Source organism: Microcaecilia unicolor, chromosome 2 (genome assembly GCF_901765095.1).
Source record: "Microcaecilia unicolor chromosome 2, aMicUni1.1, whole genome shotgun sequence".
NCBI lineage: Eukaryota > Metazoa > Chordata > Amphibia > Gymnophiona > Siphonopidae > Microcaecilia > Microcaecilia unicolor.
The window spans coordinates 406,373,041-406,393,571 of record NC_044032.1 but is presented as its reverse complement, the minus strand read 5'-3'; the positions used below and the strand labels follow the sequence as shown (position 1 = coordinate 406,393,571).

At 45.5% G+C, this 20,531-nt stretch overlaps 1 protein-coding gene across 7 annotated transcripts in view; it reads left to right on the top strand.

Moving 5' to 3' along the window:
• The window catches only part of ABCG2 (ATP binding cassette subfamily G member 2 (Junior blood group)), a 224,180-nt gene that overhangs the window by 183,629 nt on the left and 20,020 nt on the right, over positions 1–20,531 (top strand). For all 7 annotated transcript variants that reach the window (XR_003940662.1, XM_030190666.1, XM_030190667.1 and 4 more), the window contains 2 exons: positions 4,400–4,489; positions 10,626–10,750. Coding sequence is in view for 6 of the 7 variants with exons in the window: in XM_030190666.1 (XP_030046526.1) it covers positions 4,400–4,489; positions 10,626–10,750 (215 nt within the window). In the remaining variant the exon portion in view is untranslated. The remainder of the gene's footprint in view (positions 1–4,399; positions 4,490–10,625; positions 10,751–20,531) is intronic.

Below are 20,531 nucleotides of genomic sequence, written 5' to 3'. Positions count from 1 at the left end.
AGCAGGGACTGTCCTTTTTCTTAATCTGTACAGCGCTGCGTAACCCTTGTAGCGCTCTAGAAATGTTAAGTAGTAGTAGTAGTACTTTATAAGCGGAAATCTGCTCAATCCCGGGGGAATGGAGCTACAGGACACCTCATGCAGCAATGGAGACACCCGAAGTGGATTTCATGGTGACGGCAGCCATTGTGAGTTCTTCAGTTGCAGAAGAGAGAGCCAGTTGGAGGGGATTGACGCATTGGTACAGCCCTGGCCACCCGATGGCCCTTATTAGGAAGGTCCATTCAAAGGACAGTAAATCACAACAGACTGGCAGTACTGGTGGTGCTGAATTAGCTAATGAGACCGTGGTATGGAGGTCTAATATGCTTGGTGTAGGAGCTTCATTGATGTTTTCAGTTGTGGAGGATCTCCTGCATCAGGGTCTTGGGAGAATGCAAGACCTGTCTCCATTTTGTGTTATGACCTAAGTGCTATTCTGCAAATACCCACTTAACTTTCATAGAGGATATTTGCAAGGTGGTGTACAAAGGGACAGAGCATGGGTGAGATGTAGGAGGGGCTCCCATTTATGCATGTAGCTTACAGAATACTAGAAGTTACATGGGTTGCTGCCACACATAGGTGCTTGCATGGCTTTATGGCTGGTAGAAGTGATTGTGCCTAAATGTTAGGTGTGTTGATACCTGGTTACTCCAGTACTCTATAAGGGAATGTAAGCGCCTATGTTCCTCTGTAGAACAAAGACTTGCCTCTCTTATTGGGTAAGATCTGTAAGTGGGCACTTCCTTTTAGGTGACCCAATTCCATGCAGTGAGAACCTTTTCTACAACAGCATCTGGGAACCCGGATTCAATTATAGAATCCCAGCACGAGCACTCATATGTGATCACACCTGCAGTTATACCAGCCATATATCCAGTATAATTGCAATCACATAAAAGCGGCAGGGGTGTATGTAACTGACAGTATTCTGTACGTTATGCACGTAAGTGATAGCCCAGTTCATGCCCCTCCCATGCAGCACCCATGTGAATGCCCGCCTTCTATTTACATGCCATGCCACTTACACGTGCTGTTACTGAATAGCACTTTGTCGCCTTGCTGCTGATTAATGCACATAAGTGAGCACTTAACCTGCAAAAGTGCTAATATTTTGTACAATTATGCACTTGAGTGGCATGTAAATTCAGACACCTAGTTGTAGAATTGTGCTTCACATGTGTAATCTATTTCTGTAAGGCCCATTTGGCTTTTAGCTTTAGGAATGTACGGTTTCATCATACACCGAGACTTATAAACTCTCTGAGGACCAGCAGTTTGCAGTGATTCTGACAAATGGGCAATAGCATCTGATGGAGCCCAGTGCGGAAATTGCTTGCCAGCAACCATTGCAGAAGCCTTTGAGAACAGCTCACCGCACATGTGTGTGCCTTCCCACCAACAGTTGCTGCGCAGGACCAGATCAGTCTTGTCTTGTTTGTGGAGCAGTGTAGACGCATTTTTTGCTTCCTTCCACACAGCTTGCATCTTTGCAGTTTTTCTTTGTGTGATTGCATTTTCTGTTTCTTATCTTGCATGTAAGTGCTGCGTGGGGCCAGTATTCTCTTTCTGTTACCCCTTTTATTTCAGTAGTCAGGTTTGTTGTCACAAGTTTTGTTTCATTTTTCACAGCCCTCTAGTCCCCCTTAGGCCTCGGGCACCCGGTCAGGGACTTTTCACCATTGTCATTTGATTTCACCTTGGCTGCTTTCCTACCATGTCCAAAACTCTCCCAGTAAAAAGTGTACCCAGTGCAGCAGGACCATGTCCCTCACGGGTACTCATAATTGGTGCCTGAGGCCCAATCATAATCTCTCTTCTTGTAAACTTAGTTCACAGATGTCAAGAAAAGACATGAAAGGTCATGAAAAGGCAGCACAACAGATCTTTAGTGCTGAGAATTCCGGTCCATTGACTTCAGCATTGGAAAGCTTTGGTCTCTATGTCTGGGGATGCATCGGCATCAAGAAGGCCTTCGTTTTCCTCAATGTTGAGTGTTGATTGAGGGTGCCAGAGCTGGGTCATCCCCTACCTGAGCCTACATGGAATTTCCCTGGTGGTGTAGGGAGTCATATAGATAGGAGCGATGTCCACTGACTCCTGCTCATTGTGAGTCCCACTTTAAAATGGCCACCCTGATACTAGTCATAAATGTCTGATATCAACAGGTCAACATGGGCATTTTAGAAACACAAATGCATTTTTTCTGAAGCTGTTAGAGCCTGGTATCTCTTTGCTTTCATGGGATACATCAACCACTGGGGGATTAAGGGGGCAACCCAACCTTCTTCCAGTGGATTAATGCTCAGTAGGAGCACTTTTCTGAAATCTAGACATTCTGGATAGCAGATGCGTGTTTGTTTATTTATTTATTAGGATTTATTTACCACCTTTTTGAAGGAATTCACTCAAGGCAGTGTATAGCAAGAATAAGTCAAACATAACCAATAGACAATTGCAGCAATAAAAATATTCAGATAATACAAAGTATGGCATAGTATACGTCTTACAATGTCAACACAATATGTAATAAAACATTTTAATAGACAGCGTAGGGTATAAGCAAAGATGGAACATATAGATATGTAATAAACTAAGAGGAGTAGAGTGTTAGGCGTTTAGTTAGTGTTAATCCCGAAGTCGATCTTTTTGGGCATAGACATGCATCCCCCTTCTGAAACGAGGAATACATGTTTATTTTTAAGGCTTAACCCTATGCACATTTTAAAGTTTCAGATGTGTATATCTTGGCTTTGTAAAATGGAGATTTAGACGCTTTATGCGATACTAGAGAAAAAGGCCCGTTTCTGTTAGTAATGAAACGGGCGCTAGCAAGGTTCCATGGCCCCCTCCCTACCTCTTTCCGTCCCTCTGTGTGTCGTCAGGCATTCCTCCCCGTCAAGTTGCACGGCGGCACCCCTCCCCCTCCCTTCGAGTTCCATGTTCCCCTACCTTCCTCCCTCCCTGTGCTCAGAGTTCCAGGGCACCCTTCCCCCCTCCTCCTCCCCCCTCCCCTTCGAGTTCCAGGACACCTCCCCTAGACTTTGTTCTGTTCTCCTAAATCTCTCAAAACAACTTTAAACAGTTACAACAGAATGTCTTACCTAAGTGGGGCACAGACTCCTCACAAACCTTTGCTCCTCAGATCTCCCAAGTTATGAAAATTTCCTGTGCAGATTAAGTTCGATCTAGAGTTTGCTTGATTTTGACGCGCTGTGCTCCTTGTTCTGTGACCCCTTCGAGTTTGAGGACCCCCTCCCCTGCCGACGACTCTCCCGCCGTCGCCTACCTTTGCTGGCGGGGGACCCCAACCCTCGCCAGCTGAGGTCGTCTTCTTCATGCAAAAGGCTTCCATCTTCTGTTTCTGATGTCCTGCACGTTGTACGTGCAGGACGTCAGACTCACAGAAAAAAGATCAGCTCAGCAAGCTTTCGTTCTATGAGTCTGACGTCCTGCACGTACAACGTGCAGGATGTCAGAAACAGAAGGAGGAAACCTTTTGAAGGAAGAAGACGACCTCGGCTGGCGGGGGTTGGGGTCCCCCGCCAGCAAAGGTAGGCGACGGCGGGTTGACGGTGGGAGGGTCGTCGGCAGGGGGGCTAGAAAGTTGGTGGCGGCGGGGGAGGGTATCATGCGAGGGGCGGGGCTGTGGGCGGCTGAATGAGTGGTGCTGAGTGAGGTTACGAACACTACAGGACTTCAGAGTTTTAGGGCTTCAGGGCTTCAGTGGAACGGAGTGAGCTTCAGAATGTTGGAGTTGTGAATTATGTGGGGGTGGGGGTGGCTGAAGGCGGGGCTATGAGTGATGCTGAGACCCTACGAACACTACAGGGGGGGGCTTCAGGGCTTCAGTGGCACGGAGTGAGCTTCAGAACATTGGAGGTGGGAATTATTTATATAGATAAGGGCCTGTTTACTAAGGTGCGTTAATGTTTTTAGCGCGCCTACACTTAGTGCACGTGTTAACCATGTAGGCACCTATAGGGATATTGTAGGCATGTACATGGTTAACGTGCGTTAAAAACATTAATGCGCCTATAACGCTGCTTAGTAAACAGGGCCCTAAATGTCTAAATGCCAGTTTATGCACACATAAAATCCGAGTAGCGCTTCTAAAATAAACATCATAATTAAAAAGTTACAGATAAACATTTAAATGTTTCTGTGCCAGAAATTGGATGTAATGTGTGTTTTTTTTGTGCACATTTTCTCTGCTAATTCCACATTTCTTTGCAAATGTGTTTTGCTCCTTATAAGAGAGTCCCAGTTGCTTAATAGTTCAGGTGTGTGCTGTGCAAGGAATTTTGAAATAATCCCTTCCAGCCAAAATAATCCTTTTGAATTTTCTGTTTTACAGGGTTGGTGCCTTGTTTTTTATAACTACCAACCAGTGCTTCAGCACCGTTTCAGCAATTGAGCTCTTTATTGTGGAGAAAAAGATATTTATGTGAGTAAATTGTATTAATCACAAAAGTATAACAGCATTGGGCTTTAACTGCTATCAGTCTACAGTTTGCTAAGAACAAGTTTGTGAACCCTCTAGGATGGTTTGTATTTTAGAACAATTTATACTCGAAACATTACTAGACCCTAATCTAAACCCTGATGAGAGAGAAAAATAACCCAATTGAATAGATCGGACAGAAAAGGATATATTTTTATTATTTTACTAAAGCATATCGTGTACTAAATATAGATATATAATGGGCATCTTAGCACTTAGCACATGCAAGTGGTGTTCGTTAAGCTTTAATTAAAAAAACCCTTATTAAAAAATTTCAATAATAAATATACTTTTGTGAAGAGGTATGAATTGTTAATTCAGTAACTGGTGGCATCTCCTGCAGCAGAAAGTTCAGCTAAAACTTTCCTATTTGGTCAGCCTCTCACATTGCTCTTGAAGAATTTTGGCCCATTCGTCTTACTTGCAGCAGCTATCTTCACTACGGAGACTGCAGGACCATAGGAGGATCGTTCCTGCCCCAGGTCACTACTGGACCACAAGGGCTGTAAGGTAGACCCGGAGAAGGGGGCCTACGATGGGTCGGGGGGGTTCTCTTTACAACGGAGGGAGCAATTGAGTGGGAGTTTCCAGTTTGGAAGGGGGGGGGGAGGCGGGCGGCAGAGCCAACCACAGCAGGACACCTTGGGGAAAGAGAGATTGGATGCTTTGGGGAGGGAAGAAAGGAAAGAGAGAGAGGATTACTTGAGTTAAAGTTTTCCTCCCTAGGGGGAAAATGTTATCTTGGTTTATATGCGGATGGGTTTATATTCGAGTATATATGGTATACCCATAACTGGTAACACCTATGCTATAGAAATACCCCCAAAGGGGGCAATTTTCATCCCTCAGTGGTGTGTTTTTTTGTATTTTTTTTACGCTGGCTGTTATGGGTTTCTTACATCTAGATATTCAGCGCTGCCTGGCCCATATCAGAATACCAGTGTTGAGTATCTAGGTATTCATCAGCTGGTAGCACTTGCTTGGATTTGCTGATTATTCGTACAGGTATCCAAATAACCATCTAGTTAAAGTTACAACAGTGTTTTTGCTGTCCTAACTATCCGGATACTTACCCGCTAATTGGGTAACTCCCATAATAGGCACTTATCAGGCAATCCTTCAGCAATGCTGAGGCATCACCCCTAGACTGCCCCTTCCACTGCCTGGATTTTCAGCAGCACTATCCAGGTCAGTGGGACTTAATGCAGGTAGGAGCTGCTTATACTCAAATAAGCTGCACTGAAAATTGGCTTTAAAATCTCTTCAGCTCTTTTGTAATTGATTTACTTGAATGTTTATATGACCCACTTGATCTGACATTCTCCTTTAGAATTTTCTGATATAAAGCAGAATTCATGTTTCCTTTAATGATGGCAAGCTGTCAAGGTCCTGATGCAGCAAAGCAGCCCCACATTATGATACTTCTACCACCATGCTTGATAGGATGAAGTTCTAACTTTGGAAGACAGTGTTTGGTTTTTACCAAACATCTGTTGTTGTAACTCAAAAGTTGAATTTTTGACTCATCTGTTCAGGCAATGTTGTCTCAATAGTCTTGCGGGTGATCCAGATGGTTTGGCAAACCCGAGGTGGCCAGCAATGCTGAAGTTTGGTGTTCTGAAAGGGTGATTTCCCCTTTTGTGGCTTCATTGCCACATATCTTAACCTTTCTGTAAGCAGGGCTTGAGAAGGGTTTGGCCTTAAATTCGCTTAAGATGCAAGTGGCAGCATTGTCTTTCTTCAAGGAGAGGCTCTCCCATTCAATTCTAGGGGCTCATCCTGATGTGCTTAGGATTCTAAAAGGAGTTAATCACCTCAATCCTCCTATTCGTCCTCCCTGTCCTTCATTGGATCTCACCCTTGTGCTTCAGGCTCTACAGAAACCTCCGTTTGAACTGTTGCAAACTGCCACCATCAAGGACCTCACTCTGAAGATGATGTTCCTGGTAGCTAGTGCCTCACATTTCAGAACTGCAGACTTTATCCTTTCCTTTCCTTTTACAGAAGCTGAAATTTCTATTTGAACGATCCCTTCCTTTTTGCCAGAGGTTTTTTCAGAGTTCCACATTAATAAGACTGTTTCTCCCTTCCGTCCACAAGGAGGCCTGGGATAAGGGTTACCATCTGTTGCGTTCCCTTGATATGCATCGTTTTATTGTTTCATCATTACTTGGATGTCATGAATGGCTTCTGTCAGATCATCTTTTCATTCTCTTTGGGGGTCCTTACAAGGGTCATGCGACTTCAAAGGCTACGATTGCTCATGAATCCATTTCTTCAGCGTATCTTCTTGTGCGCAGACAATGTCTGTTGGCTTTAAAAGCTCATTCTACTAGGGGAATTGCTACTTCCTCGGCAGAGTTTCATAGTTTTTCTCTTGATGAAATCTGTCAGTTGGCTACTTGGGCCTCGTTACTAGAGCTGTACTGAATAGCATATTTTACTATTCGGCTGAATACAAATACCGAATGCGAATAATGGGCATTGAGCTTTAACATAACAAATAATAAAAGAAGCAGTGTGAAATGTGAGATTGTGTTTATTTCAGCAGGATTTAGCACATAATAAACTCTTTTTTTTCCTTTGAGGTGGGGGAATTTTTTTTGTTGCTGTTTCTCATGTGTATGTATAATTAAATATTTTGTTATGGCAGCAGTGTTTAATACTGTATGCAATTCAGATAAAAAGTCTGAAGACATAGGGCCAGTGGAATATGGTAAGCAGGGTATGCAGGGCAGGGGGGCGCCAATATTCAGGGGTGCCTGGCTTTAGCCCTCCCCAACTGCCCTTCTCTTTTTCACTGCCGCCGCTCTTCCTCTAGTCAAATGGTCTGATGCACTGGCACCTTGCATTCCTCTGAGTCACAAAATTAACTACTTCCGGTTTCGTGAAGCCGGAAGTAGTTAATCTGTGGCTTGGAGGAGCATGCATTGCCAGAGTGTCAGACCCATTTGACTAGAGGCAGAGCTGAAGATGGGAGCTGATCCAGGAGACGGGTGAGAGAATGGAGCTGGAACTGAAAAAGGGGATAGATGGGAGAAGGGGAGAGGGAGAAGAGAGAAAGGAGATGCTGGGCTGGGGAGGGGAGGGGGGGTGACTGATAGTTTGCAGGGGGGGGGGGGGGGGAGCCAGAAACCCTAGCACCGGCCCTGAAGACATTGTTACCTGCTGTTTTTCTTTCAAGGTTGCAAAGGGAAACTGCATACACACTTTCACTTTAATTAATTTTTGTAAAGCATTTATTAAGCAACAAATTAAAACCATTGAATGCAGTTTACAATTAACATCCCTGTATCTGAAACTTTGAAAATTATTTAGGGAAAACATATCAAAGTACCCACAAAAAACCCCATATAACTGTAGGGCCTAGTTAGCAAACCTCGTTAGGTGTTGTAACACATGTTGAATCCCATGTTTAAAAGCATTAAATTTCACTAATTGTTAGTAAATTCTGTTAACACGTTAAATGTTGGTTAAACACCAAATGGAGAATTTGTTATGCTAGAAAGGTGGAGTGGGAAAGGGCAAGGAGAGTCGCACTGTTATTAGTGTGGAGGAGTGGGCTAGTGGTTAGAGCACCAGTCTTGCAATCCAGAGGTGGCCGGTTCAAATCCCACTGCTGCTCCTTGGGCAAGTCACGTAACCCTCCATTGCCTCAGGTACAAACTTAGATTGTGGAAAAGGTGTGAGCAAAATGGAAATAAAATTTAAAATAAAAATGTGCATGTTGCCTGCAAGCAAGCTTATACTAAAGTATTAGTGAAATTTTAATGCATATCAACTGTTAAACATGGGATTTAACACACAACACCTAACAGTGTTTAGTAATTAGGCCTCACAGTTTGACGTTTTCTTTTGAGTACTTTGGTACATTTCCCATTAATTTGTTAGATCTTGGTTAAACACTTAATGTGGAATTTTATGTTACGGTGGGAAGGGGGTGTAGTTAACGTGCAGTACTGTATTGCATGTTAACTGTAAGGCAGCCTGTTACCATGGAAATTTTAACTGTACTCCAAGGTGTAGTTGACTACTTTCCATGGTAATAGCTGCTGCCTTCCTTACATACTGACCACAACCCCTTTTAACTTTAAAACATTACCATGGAGCTTTTTGTCACTAATGCATATTACATTTTGCCACTAATATGTATTAATGAGGAAACCTTATTACAATTTAATAAATACTATATGTCCATGTGTGCAATGTTGCCACTCCTAACATAGCCCCATCTCTGAACATGCCCACATTTCCAGTGAGTGACAGTGTGTGCACTTTTTTTCCCCCCATTGTGTTCTGTACCTGTCTGTGGACGGCAATTTTCAGATAACTTTTTTACCCATGTAAATGGCTTTTAAAATTGCCCTTTTTTTTTTTTTTTGTCTTTTTTTTTTTAAATTTATAAATTTTAAATTACATTCATGTAATAACATAAACATAAAGGAATTCAGAAAAATCAAAAGTAATTCTACATAAGAGAAACCTTATTAATTTTTTGTCCACAATTAGATCCAAGCTCTAAGTAAATTAATTTCAAATATAAAATTGCCCTTTTATTTATTCTCTGATTCACATTTTCTGATGGTCCTCTCTTGCTGAGATCTCGGTGTTAACTTGGTTTTATTATCATATATTTGTTGTTCTTTTCTAGTTTTTTTTTTCTCTCCACTTATTATGGACTACTTAGACCAAGAGTATTCAGTTCCAGTCCTTCAGGGCTTAAAACGGTTTGGATTTTCAGGATATACCTAATGATTATGTATGAGATACATTTTCATGTACACTACTTCTGTTGTATGCATTAAGAATATTCTAAAAACCCAAACTGTTTGCAGTCCTCAAGGAACAAAAGCGAATACCCCTGATTTAAACAGCAACATCCATATTGTGGCATATTCAGAGGATCTCATAATTTATCATGTATTCCATATCTTGAATTGAACCCATACACATATTCAGATCTATAGAGCTGCAAAAAAGGTGAGAGAGGATATTCCTAATTAATATGCATGGGATAGGTCTGCATGCATATTACTTCTACTGTGTGCAAATCTCTCTCATGAAATTCACTGGGGATATTCTGAAAACCTGACCTGGTTATGGCCTTCAAGGACTGAATTTGTGCACCCCTGTTTTACAGAATCCAGTATGAGTTTGATATTCTTTTCCAATATGTTTCTGTTGCCTGAGAGACTGTGGTGTGGCTTTGAGAAATAGTTCTTGCTAGAGTTCTGGCATCAGATATTCTCATTCATTGATGTAATGGGTTTTTTTTTCTAACTTTTATTTTCTGGAGCTAGGCCTGAGAGCCATGGCTCTCGGCAGGGCTGTAGAGTCGGTATACTAAACCTTTAACTCAGACTCCTCTATTTTTCTACTGTCCAACTACGACTCTGAGAATTAGTAAATCTAAGAGAATTTTGATTCATTATGTACAAAATTAGGACTAATAGACCTAGCGGTTCAATGATAGATTTTCTTTAAAATTGAATGATTATCTTATTTTGTTTCTATTATTTTGTGTGTTTTTACTGTAACCTGCTTTGGATATAAGGCAGGATATAAATACGATAATAAAATAACATTTATTTGAAGTTTGAACAAAGAACCTGAACAAAAAATGTGTGTATAAAACGATAAATTTACTATATATTATAATTTAAGTTTTTCTTTTATTTTGAAGCTGGAGTCGGTATGTTTTTACCAACTCTGATTCCACCCAATATTGCTTCCGACTCCATGACTCTGATTTTCCAGCCCTGGCTCTAGGGAAAACCTAGCAGTACGTGATCTTCGATTGCCATCTTTTTCCCAGTAGGAGGTGTTAGAAAGCTGTGTGGACAGTTCCCCTCCTCCCTCATAGTTACTAGGAGAGACACTTTCACGCTTCTGCCAGTTGCCCAGAGAGTCTGCTTGATATTGAAACCCAGATATGGTGCTCCTGCTGCAGCAGAATCACTGAGCTGGCACACCTTGGTCTGTGAGGATCATCACTGATGAAGTCTGAATCAAATGTTCATTAAAGTGTACATTTAAGATTTATCCACTGTTCAAAGCTGTAATTATTTCTTTCTTTCAGTCATGAGTACATCAGTGGATACTACAGATTGTCTGCCTATTTCTTCTCCAAATTAATGGCTGATCTGCTACCAATGAGAACTTTGCCTAGCATCATTTTTACCTCTGTAATTTATTTCATGATTGGTAAGTACTTTTAAGGATGCACTTGGTTTATATGAACAGAATGAAGAAAGAAAAGGTACTTCAACTTCCCCTACTTAAGAAGAAGCGGAGATTGGCTAGATCTCGATTCAGTCTTTGCTTTTGCTACCCATTTTCTAGTCTTACTTTTTTCTTTCATGTGGTCCTTTTGTTTTGTTTTGAACAAGAGAAAGCACTCCATTAAATACTGATTCCACTCTGTGGACCCTGTGGTTTTAGCATAGCTCCAGTTTTGCTCTTCTGTCTGCTGTGCCTCTCCTAGCTTTTTCCTAAAACAATAATGCAAGACCACACCTGAATCTGGATGTCCAGAGGGACACTTCTGTTACTCTGTATATTATTTTAGTGGCAAATTTTTATTTTCCAAAACAAATCATTGGAAAAGATGTTGCTGAACTTAGGAGTCTGTATACTAAGTTTTTTTGCTCTTTAATGTGGGGATTAACGTGCTTTTAAAAATAGCTAATGCATTGTAAATACAGTTCTCCGAGGACAAGCAGGCTGCTTGTTCTCACTGATGGGTGATGTCCACGGCAGCCCCTCCAATCGGAAACTTCACTAGCAAAGGCCTTTGCTAGCCCTTGCGCGCGCATGCGCAGCCGTCTTCCTGCCCGAACCGGCTCATGTTCGTCAGTCTTCTTTTGTCCGCGCTCGGTTCGGTCGTGTTTATGCCGTTCGCGCCCCTTAAGTTAACCCTCGCACGTCTTTTTGACTTTTCGCTACTAAAAAAAAAAAAAAAGAAAAGGATTTTGGAAGAAGGCCTTTCGGTCTTTTTCCCCTTCCTGTATTTCCAGTTTTTTCCCCGTTAAGTTTTCTTTCATTTTCGGGGTAGGCCCTTTTGAGGCCTGGGGTCGAATTTATTCTCCCCCTCTTTTTGGTGCCTTACCGCAATTACGAGTTGTGATTTCGCCGGCGTGATTTTTCCGCCCATGTCATCGAAGTCTCCCAGCGGCTTCAAGAAGTGCACCCAGTGCGCCCGGGTAATCTCGCTCACTGACAGGCACACGTCGTGTCTTCAGTGTCTGGGGGCTGGGCACCGCCCGCAGGCCTGTAGTCTTTGCGCCCTTTTACAGAAAAGGACTCAGGTAGCGAGATTGGCCCAGTGGAACGTTTTGTTCTCGGGCTCTTCGTCGGCATCGGGAGTATCGAGTGCGTCGACGTCGACAGCGTCAAGACCTCCACCCTCGGCCGCGACTGCATCGAGTGCATCGAGGCATCGACCCTCTGTGTCGTCGGGGCCGAGACATCGGAAGGCTGCGTCGGCTTCGGTGGTACCGGGACCTCCACTAGTGCTGATGTCGTCGGACGGTGGTGCTTCGACTGGAGTGCAGGTGTGAGGGCTGTCCATTCCCCTGCTGGTGGCGGTGAGCCTTCGGGTGGGTCTCCCCCTACCCTGAGGGCTCCTGCGGTACAGCCCCCCCGAGACCGACCTTCTTCGGCCTCGGCCCCGAGGAAGCGACGGCTGGATTCTACGTCCTCCTCGTCGGTACCGGGAAGCTCCGGTGACATGCTTCGTTTGAAAAAGTCAAAGAAGCATCGACACTGGTCTCCATCCCATGTTGGTACCGAGAGCTCTGGGTCGCCGAGGGAGTCGGCACCCAATAGGCATCAGCACCGGGAGGACCGCTCACCCTCTGTTCAGGAGGTGTCGATGCGCTCCACCTTGGACAGCCTGGAACAGCCTCCACGCCCAGAACAGACTCTGACATCGACACCTGCATCGGCTTTCATGTCTCTCTCCACAGCCGCTCTGCACGAGAGTCTCCGGGCCGTTCTCCCAGAGATCCTGGGAGAGCTGTTGCACCCTTTTCCTCCGGTACCGGGGGTGCTTGCACCTCCGGTACCGTCGAGTGAGAATCCAGCAGAGCTCCTATGAATTCGAGTCTCTGTACTGGGAGAAGATGGGACTCGAATTCATAGGAGCTCTGCTGGATTCTCGGACGGCTCGTGCCTATCTCCCAGAGACGAGAGCCAACAACTTGTTGTCCCTCGTCTCGCGGGTGCGAGCGTCCCAGCAGATCAGAGCTCGGCAGATGTTGAGATTGCTGGGCCACATGGCCTCCACAGTTCATGTGACTCCCATGGCCCGCCTTCACATGAGATCTGCTCAATGGACCCTAGCTTCCCAGTGGTTTCAGGCTGCTGGGGATCTAGAAGACGTGATCCACCTGTCCACGAGTTTTCTCAAATCCCTGTATTGGTGGACGATTTGGTCCAATTTGACTCTGGGACGTCCTTTCCAAATTCCTCAGCCACAAAAAGTGCTGACTACGGATGCGTCTCTCCTGGGGTGGGGAGCTCATGTCGATGGGCTTCACACCCAGGGAAGCTGGTCCCTCCAGGAACGCGATCTGCAGATCAATCTTCTGGAGTTACGAGCGGTCTGGAACGCTCTGAAGGCTTTCAGAGATCGGCTGTCCCACCAAATTATCCAAATTCAGACAGACAACCAGGTTGCCATGTATTACATCAACAAGCAGGGGGGCACTGGATCTCACCCCCTGTGTCAGGAAGCCGTCAGCATGTGGCTCTGGGCTCGCCGTCACGGCATGGTGCTCCAAGCCACATATCTGACAGGCGTAAACAACAGTCTGGCCGACAGACTGAGCAGGATTATGCAACCTCACGAGTGGTCGCTCAATTCCCGAGTAGTGCGCCAGATCTTCCAGGTGTGGGGCACCCCCTTGGTAGATCTCTTTGCATCTCGAGCCAACCACAAAGTCCCTCAGTTCTGTTCCAGGTTTAAGGCCCACGGCAGACTGGCATCGGATGCCTTCCTCCTGGACTGGGGGGAGGGTCTGCTGTATGCTTATCCTCCCATACCTCTGGTGAGGAAGACTTTGTTGAAACTCAAGCAAGATCGAGGCACCATGATTCTGATTGCTCCTTTTTGGCCGCGTCAGATCTGGTTCCCTCTTCTTCTGGAGTTGTCCTCCGAAGAACCGTGGAGATTGGAGTGTTTTCCGACCCTCATCTCACAGGACGAAGGGGCGCTTCTGCATCCCAACCTCCGGTCTCTGGCTCTCACTGCTTGGATGTTGAGAGCGTAGACTTTGCTTCTTTGGGTCTGTCAGAGGGTGTCTCCCGCATCTTGCTTGCTTCCAGGAAAGATTCTACTAAGAGGAGTTACTTCTTTCTATGGAGGAGGTTTGCCATCTGGTGTGACAGCAAGGCCCTAGATCCTCGCTCTTGTCCTACACAGACCCTGCTTGAATACCTTCTGCACTTGTCTGAGTCTGGTCTCAAGACCAACTCTGTCAGGGTTCATCTTAGTGCAATTAGTGCATACCATTACCGTGTGGAAGGTAAGCCGATCTCAGGACAGCCTTTAGTTGTTCGCTTCATGAGAGGTTTGCTTTTGTCAAAGCCCCCTGTCAAACCTCCTACAGTGTCATGGGATCTCAATGTCATTCTCACCCAGCTGATGAAACCTCCTTTTGAGCCACTGAACTCCTGCCATCTGAAGTACTTGACCTGGAAGGTCATTTTCTTGGTGGCAGTTACTTCAGCTCGTAGAGTCAGTGAGCTTCAGGCCCTGGTAGCCCAGGCCCCTTACACCAAATTTCATCATAACAGAGTAGTCCTCCGCACTCACCCTAAGTTCTTGCCAAAGGTTGTGTCGGAGTTCCATCTGAACCAGTCAATTGTCTTGCCAACATTCTTTCCCCGTCCTCATTCCTGCCCTGCTGAATGTCAGCTGCACATATTGGACTGCAAGAGAGCATTGGCCTTCTATCTGGAGCGGACAGAGCCCAACAGACAGTCCGCCCAATTGTTTGTTTCTTTTGATCCCAACAGGAGGGGAGTGGCTGTGGGGAAACGCACCATATCCAATTGGCTAGCAGATTGCATTTCCTTCACTTACGCCCAGGCTGGGCTGGCTCTTGAGGGTCATGTCACGGCTCATAATGTTAGAGCCATGGCTGCGTCAGTGGCCCACTTGAAGTCAGCCACTGTTGAAGAGATCTGCAAAGCTGCGACGTGGTCATTGTCCACACATTCACATCTCATTACTGCCTGCAGCAGGATACCCGACGCGACAGTCAGTTCGGGCAGTCAGTGCTTCAGAATCTGTTCGGGGTTTAGAATCCAACTCCACCCCCCTAGGCCCATGTTTATTCTGTTCCAGGCTACACTCTCAGTTAGTTGGATAAATTGTTAGGTCAATCTCAGTTATGTCCTCGCCGTTGCGAGGCCCAATTGACCATGTTTGTTGTTTTGAGTGAGCCTGGGGGCTAGGGATACCCCATCAGTGAGAACAAGCAGCCTGCTTGTCCTCGGAGAAAGCGAATGCTACATACCTGTAGAAGGTATTCTCCGAGGACAGCAGGCTGATTGTTCTCACAAACCCGCCCGCCTCCCCTTTGGAGTTGTGTCTTCCCTTGTCTTTGTCTTGCTACATATGAGACTGACGAACACGAGCCGGTTCGGGCGGGAAGACGGCCGCGCATGCGCGGTGCGCATGGGCGCGCGAGGACTAGCAAAGGCCTTTGCTAGTGAAGTTTCCGATTGGAGGGGCTGCCGTGGACGTCACCCATCAGTGAGAACAATCAGCCTGTTGTCCTCGGAGAATACCTTCTACAGGTATGTAACATTCGCTTTAATGCACGTTAATTCCCACATTAAACAGCTAATATGGAATTTAATGGAAATGAGAGGAAGAGGGTAGGAGGGAGCATGGAGGGTAGCACTAAATTTAACATGCATTAGTCGCAAAGTAGGCAGATATTGTGGAAATATAACTACACCTTTGCATTGACATATCTTAACATTATGGCTAGTTCTTTCTGTATGCCAGGTTGTTATTACATGCCATCAAATCGATGTTAACTCATGGTGACCCTATAGATAATTGTTCTGAGCTGCATTTGATCTTCAAGTTGGGCAGCTAATAGTTGATAGAGGGGCATCTATAGCTGCTGCTGTTGTATTGATCCATGACATTGCTGATGTTCCTCTTTTGCGATGACCTTCATCCTTGCAAAGTATGATGCCTTTGTCTGATGATCTTTCTCTTTTCTTGATGTTTCCAAAGCATGAAAGTCTAAGTCTTGTCATTTAAGTTTCCAAGGAAAGCTTAGGTTTAATCTCTTCCAATACTGATTGATTTGTTCTTCAGGCAGTTAACGATATATGTAGTATTCTTTGCTAGCACATAATTCGAAGGCTTTGATTTTCTTCCTGTCTTGCTTCTTCACTGTCCAACTTTTGCATCTATATGATGTTATTGAAAATAACATAGCTTCATTGTCATCCTAGACTATTCCAGAGAAGCGGGAGTTGTGCCACATTGACTAGCAGGTGGAGATAGAGAACTCATAATTCTCTAAGGACAAACAGACTTTGTATTCTCACAGCTGGGTGACGTCATCCGATGAAGCCCAGTGCGGATACTGACTAGCAGTATTAACAGAGAACTTTCTAGCAGTGTTCCACCACGCATGCATTGGTGCCTTCATACCCGATGCAGGTCCCTCAGTCTTTGTTTTTCCGCGGAGCAGGGAGGACACAGCTTCATGTTCTCCACAACTGCGTATTGTTTTCTCTTGTGCCTTCCCATGCAGTTTTTCACTACTCTCGGATCATTTTTTATTTTAATTTACCCTTTCTTCAGTTACCCTTTCAATTTGTTTTAGTTTTTCGGCCCTTAAAGTTTCCTTTATTTTTCTGTGTTGCTAGGCCCTTTTAGGCTGGAGCCCTGACCTTGATTTGAACACGGCCCCTTTTTTCTGGTTCAAACTTGAGGAATTTAATTTGGCTGCAATCCTTTTCTTGATGTCCAAGAAGACCCCCGTGGCTGCAAAAGGTGCACCTAGTGTAATTAGGTGATTTCCATGATGGACCCGCACAACTGGTGCCTTGGACCTGACCATGAGTTTAACTCTTGTTCTCTCTGTTTGCAAATGCAGTTGAGGACACGGCAGGTTTAACAGGAGAATCTTCTTGGCTCCTCGAAGGCCAATACATCAACATCGGCACCGGAAGCATTGACCTTGCCGCATCCAATGGGAGTTCACTGGCATCAAGGAGGTCTCCACCTCCCTCAACATCAGGTGCTGAGGGTAGGCCCCGGGACTGGTCAGCATAAGATCATACACCGAGGACACGTACAGGTTCGATGTCATCCTCGTCTGCACCGAAGGACTGCATTGCTATGCATTGGGGGAAGCCCAAAAAGGATAAGCATCAGTCCTTGACACACGCTGCTGGGAGCCCTGGGGCATCAGCATCTCTGGTATCTGAGAAGCGGCAGCACTGGGAGGAGGGCTCCCCCCTCCTTGGAAGAGGTGCTGGTAAGCAAGTCTCCCAGCAACCAGATCCCAGCTACCGGTCGAACACCAACACCTTCTCAGGCTGCCTCTCCCCTGCCTTTGCCAATGCCTTTCTTTGATGAGTGGTTCTGAACAATGCTCAGGGAGGAGCTGGCGCAGATGGTGCAGTGAAGCATCAAGGGCGTTTGTGCCAACTGCGGATCCAGCCCACATTCTTCCTTCCATGCTGGTGCCAGCATGGTGTCAACCTTGATGCATACATTACCACTCTCGACATCAGGGGAGGAAGCTTCCTCGAAGTCAGAGAGTAGGGCTGTACCTCAATGCCTTTTGGGGCATAGACATAGATTCACTGAGTCGAGGCTGGCACACACTCATTCAGTACAACCAGAGTACGGTGAAGAGTTTGAATGAGACTGCTCATGGGATTCAGAGGAGGACACATATTACTTCTCAGAGGAGGATTCTTATGGAATACCTTCTGATCCCTCTCCACCTGAAGGTCTCTCTTTCACCGGTTTTATAAGGGAGATGGCTTCTGCCATCCCATTTAAATTGGAAATGGAGGAAAAGCCCAGGCAGAGATGTTGACTGTTCTGGACTTCCTAAGGAAGGGGGTCACTGTACCATTGTACTATATCTTTAAGAATGCACCGATGAAGACTTGGGAATCTCCCCTCCCAGTGCAGGTTACACCTAAGAAGGTGGATACACAGTACTGTATCCAAAAGGCTCCCTAGTTTGAGAGGGATCAACTGCCACACCATTTCCTGGTGATCGAATTCACTCTCAAATGAGCTTCGAGTTCCATGACTCATGCCTTGGTACCTCCAGGTAGGGAGGCCAGGATACAGTACTCGTTTGGTAGGAAAACTTTTCAGGCCTCAATGCTTGTTGCCCACATTCAGTCCTACCAGCTCTACACAAGCCTCTGCTTGCAATCTTTAGTCCAGAGTACACTGTCTTGCAGATACTCTCCCACAGGAGCAGATGGCAGAGCTTCAACAGTTGTCCAGTAAGCAGCTGAAGTGCAGAAAATATGTGGCCAGGGGTTCTGTTGATTCTTTTGACATAGCGTCCAGACTCCCCACCATTGGTGTGTGGATGAGCAGACTCTCATGGCTGCATGTCTCTCTGACCTGGAACCAACGGTGCAGTAGAGGTTGGCGGACGTTCCTTGCTGAGGTGATAACTTGTTTGGAGAGAAGGTGGAATAGGTTGCCAACCTCATAAAGAAACGTATGGACATCTTCCAAACTATGTCTTGGCTCCCTCCAGCTGCATGCTCTTCCTCACAGAGGTTTTTGAGTGGGCCTAGATGGCGAACCTACTACTCTCAAGCGTAGGTTCCCGCCACCTTTCCGCTGTGCCCAGCAAGCCCAAGGCCGAATGCTGTCGGCCTCACCAACCCCGTCCTCGGAAGCCCCAGCTGGTGCCCCAGTTGAGGCAATGGACAAGCTTTTGTCTGGCTCCAAGAGAGCATAGCCACCCTCAAAGTAATCATCCCAGATGGCTTTCCAGTGGGGAGGGGGGGGGGGGAGGCTGAATTTTTACCATCACAGATGGCGCCTTGTAACCTCCAACCAGTGGGTTCTTTGAATAGTCTGTCTCAGTTACGTCCTACATTGGCATCAAAGACCACCAAATTGCCCACTGAGAGCATCGTGATTGAGCTCTCAGTCGTATGCAGCCATTAATTCAGGTTAATGGGAAAATTACCACAGTTTAGTAAGTAAGCCCCTAAACGCAATAAACTAAGGGATTGATATTTAAAAGGACTTATCCGGATAACAGTACCTGCTTCACAAATATGTCCCACCAAGACAGATGTTTAGCAGCACTGTCTAGACTAGATAGTCCTGCAGAACATCGTTACAGACCTTCTTGGTACTATCTAACTAGTGCGGGGGGACAGCGGGAGTAGAGCTAGGCAGAGATCAGAGTTATTTGGAGTGCAGCAGTTTTTAGCTGTGCTACCTGAATAAGTATCTGGATAACTAAGGACAGCAAAAATGCTAAATCTGTCTTGATAGCAGCTGAATATCAGTGTCTGGATAGTGCCAGCAGTAAACACTCTGTGTGGATTCAGCATCACCTGCTATCCAGACCACTGTGGGCTCAGTATCAGGGGTAATTTTTCTCTGCTGCCAGGTCTGTTTTAATAAAAACTCAGAATTTGATTAAATATATTTTTTTAAACTAAAGAAAGGTCAGTGCAGAAAATGTTGAATTTACTTGTACAGTGAATAAAAAGCCATTTTAACAAAATTTTGAGTTGGTATTATTTAGCATATATCAAGTTTGCTTTACTAAACCAACTTTTTACTACAGTGGTGGAAATAAGTATTTGATCCCTTGCTGATTTTGTAAGTTTGCCCACTGACAAAGACATGAGCAGCCCATAATTGAAGGGTAGGTTATTGGTAACAGTGAGAGATAGCACATCACAAATTAAATCCGGAAAATCACATTGTGGAAAGTATATGAATTTATTTGCATTCTGCAGAGGGAAATAAGTATTTAATCCCTCTGGCAAACAAGACCTAATACTTGGTGGCAAAACCCTTGTTGGCAAGCACAGCGGTCAGACGTCTTCTGTAGTTGATGATGAGGTTTGCACACATGTCAGGAGGAATTTTGGTCCACTCCTCTTTGCAGATCATCTCTAAATCATTAAGAGTTCTGGGCTGTCGCTTGGCAACTCGCAGCTTCAGCTCCCTCCATAAGTTTTCAATGGGATTAAGGTCTGGTGACTGGCTAGGCCACTCCATGACCCTAATGTGCTTCTTCCTGAGCCACTCCTTTGTTGCCTTGGCTGTATGTTTTGGGTCATTGTCGTGCTGGAAGACCCAGCCACGACCCATTTTTAAGGCCCTGGCGGAGGGAAGGAGGTTGTCACTCAGAATTGTACGGTACATGGCCCCATCCATTCTCCCATTGATGCGGTGAAGTAGTCCTGTGCCCTTAGCAGAGAAACACCCCCAAAACATAACATTTCCACCTCCATGCTTGACAGTGGGGACGGTGTTCTTTGGGTCATAGGCAGCATTTCTCTTCCTCCAAACACGGCGAGTTGAGTTCATGCCAAAGAGCTCAATTTTTGTCTCATCTGACCACAGCACCTTCTCCCAATCACTCTCGGCATCATCCAGGTGTTCACTGGCAAACTTCAGACGGGCCGTCACATGTGCCTTCCGGAGCAGGGGGACCTTGCGGGCACTGCAGGATTGCAATCCGTTATGTCGTAATGTGTTACCAATGGTTTTCGTGGTGACAGTGGTCCCAGCTGCCTTGAGATCATTGACAAGTTCCCCCCTTGTAGTTGTAGGCTGATTTCTAACCTTCCTCATGATCAAGGATACCCCACGAGGTGAGATTTTGCGTGGAGCCCCAGATCTTTGTCTATTGACAGTCATTTTGTACTTCTTCCATTTTCTTACTATGGCACCAACAGTTGTCTCCTTCTCGCCCAGCGTCTTACTGATGGTTTT